This window comes from Stigmatopora nigra, chromosome 5 (assembly GCF_051989575.1).
Source record: "Stigmatopora nigra isolate UIUO_SnigA chromosome 5, RoL_Snig_1.1, whole genome shotgun sequence".
Classification (NCBI taxonomy): domain Eukaryota; kingdom Metazoa; phylum Chordata; class Actinopteri; order Syngnathiformes; family Syngnathidae; genus Stigmatopora; species Stigmatopora nigra.
In genome coordinates, this window is record NC_135512.1 from 3,947,223 (window position 1) to 3,961,022 (window position 13,800).

Consider the following 13,800-nt stretch of genomic DNA (forward strand, 5'->3'; position numbering starts at 1 on the left):
TTTAACAATCTTCCATCATATAGCTCCTCCCCCACTGCAAGATTTTATTCAAAAAAATCCAAAACATCAACAATGGCTGGCTCTAGAGGTGACTGTAAAGTAGTGTGCTTCATACCTGGAAGTCAATAGCAGTTACCGTATTTTCACCACTATAAGGCGCACTTAAGTCATAAATTTTCTCCAAAATAGACAGTATAAAATCTGTCTGTTTAATAAGAGCGGACAGGTTATGTTAATATCTGGTGTTTAACTTTTCTTAACAAAAAAAAAAGTGTTTTAAGTGCAATTTTATGACCTTATTATAAAGGAAATTTAGCAATTATTATTATATTTAGGAAAGATTGAGCTACTATTAAGAGTAAGAATAATAATACACTAAATTAAGACTAGATTGAGTGAATAATGCATGCAATACAATTGAAAATAGCCATTTTTAAATGGAGTAATGTATACATAGCAATTAATAAGCATATATAATCCAGAGTACCCAAATAAAACCCATACAAGAGCAGGCAAACTTCACCCAGTGAAAACCTACCTGGGAACGAACCCTAGATAGGGAGAATGAATGGTTGTCTGTCTCATCGTGCCCTGTGATTGGCTGGTCTCAGGCCTGAAGTCAGCTGGGATAGGCTCCAGCAGCCCCCTACGACCCTAGTGAGGATAAAGTGGTTCAGAAAATGAATGATGATATATTTGATTAAATAAATACCATTGTTGAAAGTCTGCCTGCTCAAATAGTAGCAAGTTCCTGGAAATATTGTCTTTTATTTGTTTTTCCTCCATAATTTCACATCATAAAAATGACATTTTTATATGAAATTTATTAAACAAAATTCTTTTCAGTGGAATGAGCATAATAAAAGTGTTGTCTTTCCCTTAAAGTATTTTTAACTATAAAAAACAGCTTGGAAGCTAAAAAAGTCTACCAAACAAGATAAAGCACTGAGCCATTTGTCATTCCTTTTGTCTTATTTTTTTTAATCCAAAACATCTGGATTAGAACAATCAAAATACCAAACATTTGTGCTTTAAGGCTAGTTTCTACAAAACCTGAACGCAGACCATGGAAATTGGCATTCCAAAGCAATGGATTCCAGGCGTTTGCGTGTGGGTTTTCTTTTTTGGGGGGTCTGAAACGCCTTATATTATTAGCTTTGAACACGAAGTGATTGAAACAATAGTTTTAACAACAGTTATGTTCCCAAAAATAAAAAGAAGGGTTCAATTGCTCATTTCCCACATAGAATCAGGACTAAATTGATTATTTTTGACATATAGTATATCACATAATGTATACATCCTATAAGGAAATACTGTAGAATTTGATTCATCAGTACTAGAGCTGAAAAATACTCCAGGAAAACTCACTCATACGTTTCATTTTAAGTCACATATTAAGCTAGAGGCAACCCTAGAACAAAAGAGACACACCCTGAACTGGTCGCCAGCAAATTGGGGAATTTCCATTGGAATTCAAGGGACTGTACATTGATTGGGAAAAGTCCAAATTATAATTTGATGACTAAAAATGGTTATTCCAAGTTGTAATAAACCCCGAATTCCTTAGTTGAACTTCCCAATGAAAGGTTTCTGGATTTGAAGAGTTGAGCCCTTTTGAAATGAGTCAAAAGAGCCGTTTGCACTGTGAAAATATGCTTCGTTACCATGGTAATCAAAGAGATGACTATTTATAAACGTAATGACTTTGGCAATTGTTATTGTGCTTCCCTCGCATGTAAACACGTGTCTAAAGCTATTGTTTTTCTGTCAGTCATACGACATCTTGTCAATTTTTGACAAAATCTCAAGAAATGATAAATGCCAAATAGAATCCGACGCAGAATATGAAAATAAAGAAAAAAATCCGCCTCTCGGTTTTGATTGATGCTGTAAAACGGCAATATTTTAGTTTAATATTGTCATTTTTGTATGAAGTCGTATAAAAAAATAGTAAAATAAAACGTATTAACTCAAAAAAGAAATTAAAAATCACACATGCAAGTACAGAATAATGGTATTAAGCGCCACATTTTAAACAATAATGCATCTCTCTATTTTATGCTACAAAAACACGGGTGTTTTGTCATGTGTGTGTGTGTGTGTGTGGGTGGGTATGGAATAAGATAGGTCTCACTCTTGTCCAGTTAATAGTTAGGATCCTGCTGGTCGTTTTTGCTCTATTTGGGGGGTCAAGGTAAGGCCTCAGAGCTACCGGGGTTGGTGCCCTCCCATTGAATTTTTCACAGCATCCTCCAGTGACTTTCTAGTGACCAATAGGCGCACCACATCCTCTTTCTTCTTAGTTAACCTTTTGCGGGCTTGGTCGTGAGTAACCATGGTCATGTCCCAGCCGTTTACCTGCAAACAAACAGTATCGATTGGTTAAGTGCCGTATTTTCACGACTATAAGGCGCACCGCATTATAAGGCGCACACTCAATGAATGACATTTTTTTCCATATATAAGACGCGCTGTATTATAAGACGCACTGTATTATAAGACACACTGTCTATTTTGGAGAAAATTGTAAGACTTTTAAGTGCGCCTTATAGTCGTGAAAATACGGTAATTGCTATTGACTTCCAGGTATGAAGCATTCAATGCACAGTCACCTCTAGAGCCAGCCATTGTTGATGTTTTGGATTGTTTTGTATAAAATCTTGCAGTGGGGGAGGAACTATATGATGGAAGATTTTGTAAACTAAGATGGCATCTGCATTTTTAACAGAATTGTTTCAGTTCAGGCGTTTGTGTTTTTTTAATATCCGACAGTGGTGGTTTTTCGTTTTCTGTTTTTTCCATATATAAGGCGCACTGGATTATAAGGCGCACTGTCTATTTTGGAGAAAATGTAAGACTTTTAAGTGCGCCTTATAGTTGTGAAAATACTGTAGCTAAAAAAAATTGAGTTTTTATATATTTTTTTTAAGTTTTTGAGGTGAGCTCTTACTGCCATCTAGCGGGAGTTTACCATACCTGCATGATTTTATCACCCATCATCAAACCTGCTGTGTCTGCTGGTCCGTTTGGCGTTATTCTGGTGACATAAATGCCCTGGGGAGGAAAAAATAATTGAATATATTAATTTATGAAGGAAAATCCTAAGGTATGTTGAGTGACAGCAAATAATGTACAAAAGCTTAATTTATTTTAGATATATTTTGAATTTCATTGTTACAGGTTTGTACTGCAGTATTGTGTATAATCTGATCCAATAATATCCACAAAACAACCACGTTGAATAATAACTGTTATAGGTAAGTGATGTAAAATAATAGTTTTTTTGTCAACATGCAGGAATCTTCAGAATTATACTTAGGTGATGTGTTGAGACGTGTTTTTCCAGAACATCTAGCCAAACTATTTCTGTTCCAAAAGATTTGGAATTGCGTGTAAGTTAATGACATGTTATTAACAATTTGAAGATGATTTAGAAAGTCATTTGGATAGAAATTAGCCAAAAGTCATTTGTGTTTTACCACACATGCCTTAAACATTTCTTTTTGTTGTTGTTGTTGTTGTTGTTGTTAATATTCTCACATATTTTAAAATAGCACTGTGTAATTTTTTGCTTTGCTTTAAAAATGTGTGTTCCATTTTTTCATCAAGTGTTTGCTCACTTTGTCACTCTTGTCCTCTGAAAAAGGATTCTGGCCCGGATCCTGGTCGATCCCTCCTCCGATACTGAAACCAAGGATGAGATTGTCACCCTGTCGCAACTTCTGAATCTCGATCCTTTGCTGTTTGACAGAAACAAAACAAAAAAAGTCATAAATCATGAGGGGTTTCAAACAACAGGTGTACAAATCTGTCCAGGCACTTGTGTGTGGTTCATCCAAAAATGTGAATGTCTCTTTTGGACAGAACCAAATTGTAAATTCTAATGACAGGGGGAAAACAGCTGCAGGCTCAATATCCATGATCGCAGAGTTGCTCATCAACACAAAGACTTCTTGTGTGTGTTTTTGTGAGTGTGTGAGGGCAGACATTCCGTCAGCAGTGCAGCCTATACAATGAGCTCAAAAGAGGCCTGGAGTGCTCCATGGAAGTCATTCAGTCCATGAAGTGCCCAATCAAGTCCAGTTTGAGACCCTCAAATAAGTTAGAAAAAGACTAAAATGCATGTTTGGTGTTGTGATATTTTTCAGAACTGTCAGCACTCTGAAAGAAATTGTAACATCCCAATATATAACAAAAATGAAAAGGGGGAAAAACCCAAATGTGATTAAAGCCCTCATACAAATATTCATATCTAAGAAGAAAGGTTTGGGTTGAAACCAGGGTTGATGTTTATGGGACAAAACTTCACATTTGTTGAAGATCTGGTAGCCCATGTATATGAATGTTAGTTAGTATGTGCTGTCCCTTATTAAATAATCAAACTCAAAACTCAACATGCTCAACTTAAATATCTTATGTAGATGTTTGTTGTGGAATGGATCACCATTCCTGCAAAAAAATTATTGGAAAGGTCAAAGTACAAACATCATATTGGCTACTGAACCGGATAATTATGACTTCCAGCTCACCTGGTCGTAATTGTGATAATTCCCACAGCAAGTGAAGGCACCTAAATTTTACATTATGGACGCTTGAAAATCACGTCATCCACGTTGACGCCCATTGGAATAACCACCGCTTGACAAACGTTTAAATAAAATTGTCAAAATCGAACCCTAAAATGAAATAAAATCAATCTTACTTACGCTTTGCGCTTGCTCTTACTTGGATGCGTTTGGGTGACCGACAAAACGAGTGATCGTTTTAGTTACGATAAGCTAGCTAGAGAATAAAACGAGCTAAAACGTGTTTAACAAAAAACACTAAGTTACATAGTATAACATTTAACATTATTATAAACTTGAACTAAAGCGTTAGACAGTGAAAAGAACTCGTTTGCTTAAACTTCTCGTACAAATATGAACAATAGAGGAGTAACATTTGAGCGTCCCATTCCTACGAGTGTCAAACTTTAACTTACCACGACCGCAGTCAGTGGTTGTCCAGGGATAAAAGACATTTTGTCGGTGCAGAAAAAATCAAATAAAAACAACTTAATTGGGAGGTTGTGGAAGGTAAGGGGGAAATATCCTAAGTGGGGCAACTTCCTTGATGACTACTACATGAGTGGACTTATCCCTTGGTGAAAACTGGGAGTGGCCATTAAAAAAAAATGGACTGTTGCATTGTGGGCAATGTAGTTTTGTGACATGTAATTTAGCATTTTTAAACAGCTCATATTAGGTTGTAAAAAAGGCTATTTAGGGTGAAACAGCTTTAATGAAAGCGTTTATAATGCTGTACAATGTGTCAATAAATATATTAGTTATATAGTAATTGCTTTGTTGTCATAGGTTTTCTGAGTCCTCAATCTTCCTCTATTCTAAAATCATAAATTGTTTGATTGACAGTTATCACACGCGTGGCCAACATTAAAATACAGTCAACACAAACAAGAGATTATTCCACAAAAAGTATATTTATTAACATCATAATGTAAACCACACTAACATTATACACAATAAAAGCAGTGGTAAGATTTAAGGGGGAATGCTGTACTGGTATTCAATAATTCAATTACAATAAAAAATACCTTTACACAGAATTCAAATTAAATTCTTTGGATACCCCTAAAAGAGAAGTAAAAACTAAAACTATACAGGCTAGCCCTCCTTTGGAGTGAGAAAGTAAAATTATAACTTTTTTAATGCTTCCCTGAAATTGTAAAGCACTAACTTATTTCCTTTAGGATCTATTTTGCCAAGCTGGTGATCATAAGTGTAAAATTCAGTCCTCTTGGGTTTAATTGTTAGAGGCTGAACAGCTCATGCAAGTTCAGTGAATGCCAGTTTGACATCAAATGGAAACTCTGAATGTCCTATTTTCCAATTGAGTACTTCTTCCATTCACATTTGTTGGTTTGACCTCATCTGGAGTGTGACATCCAGTCCAGTAAACCATCCTGTTGAGACGCTTTCTCCTTCACGGTTTTACTCAGTACCCGGGTGCAAAAGGGGCAGGGGGTGAATACTCCTGCGGTAGCAATTCACCCTCGTCGTCATAAGCGGAAAGCGCTGCGTCAAAAAGCTGCTCCCAAGTCATTTCCTGAAGGTTTTCAGTATTAGAAGGTATGTTCCTCTTTGTGTTTGTGTCATCGTGATTTTCAAGGGGAGGTACGGGGGCTACCACTGCTTTGGGGTCTGTGAGGGAACTTTTAGAAGAAATCTTGGAAGATGGAGTGATGTCAGTGAGATATCGCTTCCTGGTTTTGGGAACGGGCTTTAAAAATGAAAAGAAAAGGGCATAAATGGATGTTTTGGAAGTATGATATGAGTAGAATTGTCTTACCACGACAGGAGTTGCTTGGACGGGGTGTTCTGTGATATTTTGAGGGTGAAGATCCTTGGGTAGGGTGTCACTTTTGTTGGAATGGACAGAACTGTTCTCTTTAGATACGTTATTGGCAACTGGGGGAACCTAATTTTTAATAAAAAGGTCAAGAAATTAATAGTAGACTCAACGTTGGGAATGCGATTTTACCACACTACTTACTGGCATTCTCACTTGTCCGCAAGAGAGGGTGAGAACCTCGTTGTGTGTCGAAATGGGGACATTTCGGTGAAACTCTACTAGTTGCTGGAGACTGGGATGACGCCATTTTTCGCCCACGATGGCGCAAGAGCCGTCTTCTTTGGAGTCGATCATGAAATGGCGAAAGTAGCCTTTGACGCTGCAACACCAAGAGAAAGAAACTTTTAAAAGTGCGATGAAGTGTGGTTGTCAAATTTGTGTTTATTGCAAAAAAACTCACCGATATGAGAGTGTGTAGCCAACTCGGCTCTCACTGACTCGGATGAGGAAGGAACCTGGAGGTTTGGGCCTCAGAAGATCTTCTGCAGATCTGCGTAGAATTACACAGATGAGATTTTTTTACATTGAAAAGACATCTGGGAATTTTCTCTGTCCTCAAAATGGCGTCTATTGAGCTAATAAGGGTTCGCTAACCTTACCTTAGGCTTGAAATGTAATGTAAACATGATCAAAATGTTTTAAAAAAGGCTAAACCTGGACTAAGTAGATACTATAATTAAAATAAAATAACTCAAACTATATCATGTGTTCACACAACGAAATAAAATAAAAACTCCATTAAAAAAACGCACCTTGTACTAATATCAAGTCACTGTATTTGCATATTTTCCATTTCAAGCAGCTATAAACTGTTAATGTTGTCTATTTAAAATAAATAAATGCATTTTATCTTTTGATTCTGCGCCTGACAAATAATCCAAAGCATTAATAACCAAAAACAAATAAAACCAAGCTTTGCAAGAAAATTAAAACATAAAAAGTCAAAATTAGGCCTGAAAAAAATCTATTAAAACTTACTGGATTACAGAATAAAAGTCAAAACAAAACAAAAACAAAAATAAATTCCCGCAAACAATTATATCTCTGCTTCACATGATTTATGATGAAATCAATTCCCTACCAGTTAGACAAGAAAGGCCAGATGAACACTTGAAATGATGATAATCGAGATCTTGTGTACACAGAAAAGGTAGTTTGACACGGCCACTGACTTACTTCCGAGTAATACTCCAATGAAACCATTCAGGAACAATTCCATTTTGTTTCCAGCTGGATTGAGAACGAGGAGGTATAAACAAAGTATTATGAAGCGGGTGGGTCAGCTGACTCAGCTCGGTCATATTGGAAAAAGAGGTTTCTGTACCTGTGGAATATAAAAGAGAGAAATAAAAATGACAAATATTAAACACACGCAAAGAAAAAAAAACATTGAAAAGAGCTATAAAGTTCTTCCAACCTAAAACAGATGAGTTTTTGAGAGATTTTTTCAGTTTCTAGTCCTTAGCTGAGGAAAGGAAAACAACTCACCCTCTCTGATAAAGGCCTTTGGGAAATGCCAGCAAGACAAGTGCACCTTAACAAACCTGTCCTGGAGTGGGCGGAGTCCAAATGCATCACGGAGGTAAACAAGGGGGGAGATTACACACTTTGGAAAAAGCTGACATCACTTCTTGAGCAACAGAGGAGAGGAATCGTGAAACATTAAGACAAATACAATTGTTGAATCAGATAAAATAAAATGCTCTCATTTTAGCATCATAGACAATTATACTTTAACTGTACCTCTCCATTAGCTTATGTTCAAATTAATGTGTGGGATGTACACACACATACATATATATACACATATACATGTATTTATATACATATACATATACATATATATACCCATATACATGTATCTATACACATACACATATACATGTATTTATATACATATAGTCACACATAATGTATTTATATACATATATATACACATATACATGTATTTATAAACATATACATATATACACATATACATGTATTTATATACATATATATACACATACATGCATTTATATACATATATACACATATACATGTATTTATATACATATATACACATATACATGTATTTATATACATATATATATATATATATACACATGTACATGTATTTATATACATATATATACACATATACATGTATTTATATACATAAATATATACACATATACAAGTATTTATATACATATACACATGTATTTATATACATATATATACACATATACATGTATTTATATACATATATATACACATATACATGTATTTATATACATATATATATATATACACATATACAAGTATTTATATACATATACACATATACATGTATTTATATACATATATATACACATATACATGTATTTATATACATATATACACATATACATGTATTTATATACATATATATACACATACGTGTATTAATATACATGCATATACACATTGTATTTTAAAACCTGTATCCCAAGTGACGTGATTGGGCCACTTTCCGATCACGTGATGGAAATATGTACATTCCTAACATACTGGCTTTCTCTATTTATAGTATATATATACATCCTAATACATACTGTGTAAAAGTATCATATGGCCACCGGATTTCAAATCTTGGTGTTTTTTTAGACTTTGTGGGTGCTGTCTATGACACATGATAACCTCAAAGAGAAACCACTTTGAAGAACTAGTTTGCAAGGTTTTTAAATGTCAACCGTGTTGATTCCCAGACTGTTTCTATTCAACGCCCAACCACACAAGCAGTTTTGATCGTAAGTCTTACACTATGTATTATATTAATACAATTTACTTACGTCAATTAAATATCAAAAAAAGAAAAGATAGGTGACGTCAATGTGAAGACATTCAAGAGTGTTTTTCAACCACTCATAAAGCCTATTCATTAGCAAGTTTCTAATTAAAACAGATGACCGAGAAAATGGAGTGAAATACTCGTAAAATCAATCCCACAATTGTTCCGAATTTCACCACGAACTAAAGTATATCTTTGTTTGAGAAACGTGTTTATCAGTTACCGCCAAGTAGAAAAAAGAACAGTACAGTACAATACAGTAGTTTACTTGAAGCCACAAAATATTAATTCCATGTTTTGGAATTGAATTACTTTGAAACTGTATGACTTATTATATTAATATGTTATAGGGGAATTATGAATATGAAATTTTAATAGTATACATAATAAACTATATTATAACCAGCTCCCCTCTGAAAAGACTAAATGGAGAATTCCAATGATAAAAGTCAACATCTTCAATCCCATCTTTTAATAAATCTTTCAAAGTACACATCAACAGAAAGTGTGTAAACCAATTCAGAATTATGAAACTACAGTATATCATTGTTGCAGATCTTATTTACAATTACTGAATCATATCAGGATTTCCTTACACAATCCAATTTAAATTTAGCATGGGAAAGAAAATAATATAACCACTTAAATTGAAGCTTAAAACCTTTTTAAATCAGGTAAGCTTAACATTTAAATCCACAGGTAAAGAATCACAAAGGTGATTTTAAACAAAAGTTCAACTTTTTCCTATATTTTGCAAGTTTATATGAATTTGGAGTGATAGCGAGACAATAAAATAGTAAATATACTCTGCACTTTTTTCAAATAAAGCTTTTTTTGTGGTTGGTTTACACCCGGAATGCATAGTTCAGATGGCTGTGCTAAAGACATAAAGAAGGATAGAAGTTATAAATGTCCACATTACTAGAAAATGTGGGAGGGGGGAAAAATGCCTTAAAACACTGGCCATCTTCATTTCATAAAATGCATTTCAGTGCTCGGCCATTGTGTTGTGCATGAAATAGTTTTACTTTCAGTTAAGACTTGCAGCAAATACAGTAAAAAAAAAGTGAAGAAATAACAGATAATGATAATTTTGTCTTTTGTACAGAAAAAAAACACAGGAGGGAAAAAGTGCATGATTGATAAGAGAACATAAAAGGGCACTTTGTCGTTTTTGGTGCTATGTCCTGTTTTTTTTTTTTTGTTGTTGTTTTTTTTTTGTTTCTTTTCACGCCATAAATACTGCTACAGCACAGCCCCCCCGATTCAAGGCCCTCGAAAGTCATGTATGTAATCCCCTTTTGGAAACCGGCAACTGGAATAAGTAGAAATGTATTTAAAAAAAGAAAAAAGAAAGAGAAAAGACGATTTAAATTGTCGTTGCGAACCCCCCTTTGTGCTTCTGTCGCACCATTTCCTCTTTGTGGGGTGAGGGGGGGTATGGAGGAAGTGCATCCGACCAAAGTGGCGGCCATTTTTGTGCCATGAATATAAACATTGCCAGTAAGCCGAGCCCGACTGGCCTCTGGTGAAGTGTTCATAAAATAAAAAAAAGGAATGTCTCAGCTTGAAAAGGGAGGATGGAAGTAAAATCCTTGGTGTTTAGACGAGTTGTGAAAAGTTGGGGGAGCCCAGGAGGGGTAAATATTAGCGTGATGCTTTGACTTAAGAGTTTTGTCTTGTGACTATACTCATAACTCAAATCACCAAGGTGCAGTCAATGGATTTAAATGGTGTTTAGGTGGGGGGAAAAAATGTGAAATACAAAATAAGGTGTCACTTTGGGCTGTATAATGTTGAAATAAAGCTAAAAAAAAGTGTGTCAGTGTGTTTTTGGGGCCCTTTTAAAATGGAATAAAACCTCTGGTTGTTGTTCTTAAGCAGCACTTGTACAAAAAATATTGGCTTGAGCACTTATGTAACAGGCCGCCAAGTTCAATCTAACTGGCGTAAAGCGGTAAGACGGGGGACGGGGAAGACAGAAAAAGCAAAGAGGAAGACGAGGTTAAGACAAAGGAGAGAATGGAGCGGCTCTGTCCAGTTGTGTCCAGTGGCGGGCGAAAAAAGTTAAGGCTATCGGTGGATGGTGGATGCCGACTGTGACTCACAGGAGCGTGCAACGGAAGAAACTGCTCTTCTTGGGTTGTTCTGTGATTTTGACGCCTTGATTGCTGCCTTGTGGATTGTTGCCCTCCTGAAACGGCACCATGAGACAAGTGTTTGATAAAAGTGTGTTATAACATGATGGCTTAAGGATAAAATGTAACATTTTGACTGCTTTTCATGCAAACTCACCAGCTTCTTGTCCATCTTGGCTTTGATATCTCGGGCGAGGGATAGGAAGGCCTGTGTGACGACGTTTAAACATTAATACGAGAAGTAGACATGAATCAATGGAAGTATTTTTGACCCGGGAACGTACGTTTTCAACGTTGATGTTAGCCTTGGCGCTGGTTTCCATGAATTTGATGCCGTACTCCAGGGCCAACTGAACAGAAAAGGAGAAAATCGTTAGGAGACAAGTTAAAAAATCCCAAAACATGAAGAAAAAGTCTAAAATTTTCATCTTAGCATTCAAAAGCACAATAAAAAAAATTGGGCGCCATCTAGTGGAAACTATTAGTCACTAAAAACCAGTCCTGGCATAAATACGCATGAAAGACCAACCTTCTCTCCTTTTTCTCTGGACACTTGTCGTTTGTCATTAACATCACATTTATTACCGAGGACCATCCTCTCGACGTCTGCGGAGGCGTGCTGGCAAAAGGAAAGTCACTTTAAAAGTAAATCGAGTGAATAATGGAGGAAACTAAAATGTCTGCTCATGCAAGTTGCATTTAAGTAAAGTCTAATATTGAATATTGGAAAATGTGCATGTTGTAACCTTACCTCTTCAATGTTTCGTATCCAGTTCTTGATGTTATCAAAGGATTTTTCGTTGGTGATGTCGTATACCAACATGATGCCCTGTCATATTTAAAACAAGAGCAAATGTAAATTTGCAGTACAAATACAGGTTATGCTGAAAAGTACAATTGATATAAAATAAAAGCTATTATTTATATATAGTATATTGTATTAATTGCAAGGGTTATCTGGAATGTAGCCCCTGCGTGTAATTTTAATAAAAACACTCCATCACTAACCGATGTCGTCTCAACTTCCATCACAATAATATTGAAAATAAAAATTAAAAGACACAGCCATGAATATTAAGAAAAACGTTTTACCATGGCTCCCCTGTAGTAGGCTGTTGTGATGGTCCTGAACCTCTCTTGTCCTGCTGTATCCCTGCATGGGAACCATATTAAAAGCATTCAGTTTAAAAAAAAAAGGCAAACCCAGAATCTGTTTAGGGTTTACTGCATTTATTGTAAGTTTTTTTTAATTAAAGATGTCTATTGTTTAAGATAAGCAAGACTAACGGAGTAAATTCGAACATGCGTTTAGGAAAAAAAGGGTTTTGTGATGCACCTGCATGCATTCACAGTGAATATGTTGGTATGCATGTTATGAAATCATGAAGTTTGAATGTATATTATTTTTGCATGCAAGAATAAGGCAAAAAGGGAAACTGAAAAATGAACTAACACTCCGGATGCTCAACAGCTGAGTTTGCATATCACCATGTGATAGCCAGTGTGTGACATATCTTACCATATCTGTAGCTTGATCTTCTTCCCGTCTAATTCTATTGTTCTGATCTTGAAGTCAATTCCTAGGAAATAGCATAATATGATCAAAAAGCAAAGACAGTTGCGTCTTTTGGGTGATTTGATGCATGATATACGTAGAACTTGCGCTCTGGTTCAGTACTCAGCTTGTCTTGAGAAAAATGATACTGCTAATTGAGCTAGCCATTAGCTTTAGCCAGTCAGGATATGGCTTTTCTCATGGGGTATATTTAATGTCACGTTCTTTGGAGAACGGGTTGGTGCTTTATACTAAATGGGCATTTGGTTCGGACTTTGGAACTCGAGGTTTGGTCGGGAAAAGTGCCATCGGCGAGCTGCTTCCTGGCTTCCAAAAAGTTAGCAGCAAATTAGCATTGACGGGATGGGCAGCTTCCTCGGACCATTTGTCGGCCACACTAACACTTCGACACGTACTCACCTATAGTGGAGATGAATGTCGAGTTGAAGGCATCCTCGGAAAACCTGAACAACACACACGTCTTCCCGACACCGGAGTCGCCGATTAAAAGTAGTTTGAACAAGTAGTCGTAAGTCTTCGCCATGTTATTAGCTACAGCTTTACCGCTGCGGATATCCCGCCCCTTATGACGTCACTGGCCCTCGGCATGCTGCTTATTGGTCAGATTAACTGTCAATTACCGGTGTTCCTGTGCGTCCGGAAATCCGGGTTGGACCTGCTCAAAAGGCAGCGGGTGGAAGTAACGGGGTACAAATACTTCGTTACTCTGTTCATTTATAGTTATTAAGATAGCTGTTTAGCATTTCACTTTTTTACTTTACAGTAGCCTTAATAAAACAGATATTTTAAATTAAACTATTTCCTTAAATTTGATTACTATCACAAAAAATGTGTACTATATATTTTCCCACAAATACTTC

General features: G+C 35.9%; 3 protein-coding genes across 4 annotated transcripts; all 3 read right to left on the minus strand.

The window, feature by feature from the left end:
• Nucleotides 1–1,115: 1,115 nt before the first annotated feature.
• Nucleotides 1,116–5,152, minus strand: tax1bp3 (Tax1 (human T-cell leukemia virus type I) binding protein 3). Its single transcript, XM_077717929.1, has 4 exons — nucleotides 4,985–5,152; nucleotides 3,624–3,743; nucleotides 2,980–3,057; nucleotides 1,116–2,361 (listed from the first exon to the last, which is right to left on the minus strand). The coding sequence occupies exons 1-4, from the start codon at nucleotides 5,021–5,023 to the stop codon at nucleotides 2,212–2,214; spliced, it is 387 nt and encodes a 128-aa protein (XP_077574055.1). The 5' UTR covers nucleotides 5,024–5,152; the 3' UTR covers nucleotides 1,116–2,211.
• A 311-nt stretch (nucleotides 5,153–5,463) lies between these two features.
• On the minus strand, nucleotides 5,464–7,961 carry hsh2d (hematopoietic SH2 domain containing). Of its 2 annotated transcripts, none has more exons than XM_077717331.1 (6): nucleotides 7,832–7,961; nucleotides 7,591–7,738; nucleotides 6,815–6,904; nucleotides 6,556–6,733; nucleotides 6,352–6,480; nucleotides 5,464–6,282 (listed from the first exon to the last, which is right to left on the minus strand). In XM_077717331.1, the coding sequence occupies exons 2-6, from the start codon at nucleotides 7,713–7,715 to the stop codon at nucleotides 5,998–6,000; spliced, it is 807 nt and encodes a 268-aa protein (XP_077573457.1). In that variant the 5' UTR covers nucleotides 7,716–7,738; nucleotides 7,832–7,961; the 3' UTR covers nucleotides 5,464–5,997. The 2 variants fall into 2 exon arrangements, with proteins under 2 accessions (XP_077573457.1, XP_077573458.1); XM_077717332.1 differs by having other exon boundaries at nucleotides 7,903–7,925.
• A 1,722-nt stretch (nucleotides 7,962–9,683) lies between these two features.
• Nucleotides 9,684–13,538, minus strand: LOC144196868 (ras-related protein Rab-8A). The gene is made up of 8 exons (XM_077717372.1): nucleotides 13,340–13,538; nucleotides 12,884–12,944; nucleotides 12,457–12,517; nucleotides 12,116–12,193; nucleotides 11,894–11,983; nucleotides 11,649–11,714; nucleotides 11,522–11,572; nucleotides 9,684–11,420 (listed from the first exon to the last, which is right to left on the minus strand). The coding sequence occupies exons 1-8, from the start codon at nucleotides 13,461–13,463 to the stop codon at nucleotides 11,331–11,333; spliced, it is 621 nt and encodes a 206-aa protein (XP_077573498.1). The 5' UTR covers nucleotides 13,464–13,538; the 3' UTR covers nucleotides 9,684–11,330.
• Nucleotides 13,539–13,800: the final 262 nt, after the last annotated feature.

Coding starts and splice junctions, on each gene's coding strand:
- tax1bp3 (XM_077717929.1), bottom strand. CDS start 5,023: ATGTCTTTTATCCCTGGACAACCACTGACTGCGGTCGTG. Junction 3,744..4,984: donor AACCACTGACTGCGGTCGTG/GTAAGTTAAAGT, acceptor TCTGTCAAACAG/CAAAGGATCGAGATTCAGAA. Junction 2,362..2,979: donor TGGGTGATAAAATCATGCAG/GTATGGTAAACT, acceptor GTTTGTTTGCAG/GTAAACGGCTGGGACATGAC.
- hsh2d (XM_077717331.1), bottom strand. CDS start 7,715: ATGACCGAGCTGAGTCAGCTGACCCACCCGCTTCATAATACTTTGTTT. Junction 6,905..7,590: donor CATTGGAGTATTACTCGGAA/GTAAGTCAGTGG, acceptor AATTCTACGCAG/ATCTGCAGAAGATCTTCTGA. Junction 6,734..6,814: donor GGCTACACACTCTCATATCG/GTGAGTTTTTTT, acceptor TTGGTGTTGCAG/CGTCAAAGGCTACTTTCGCC.
- LOC144196868 (XM_077717372.1), bottom strand. CDS start 13,463: ATGGCGAAGACTTACGACTACTTGTTCAAACTACTTTTAATCGGCGAC. Junction 12,945..13,339: donor GACATTCATCTCCACTATAG/GTGAGTACGTGT, acceptor GCTATTTCCTAG/GAATTGACTTCAAGATCAGA. Junction 11,715..11,893: donor CCAGAGAAAAAGGAGAGAAG/GTTGGTCTTTCA, acceptor TTTTCTGTTCAG/TTGGCCCTGGAGTACGGCAT.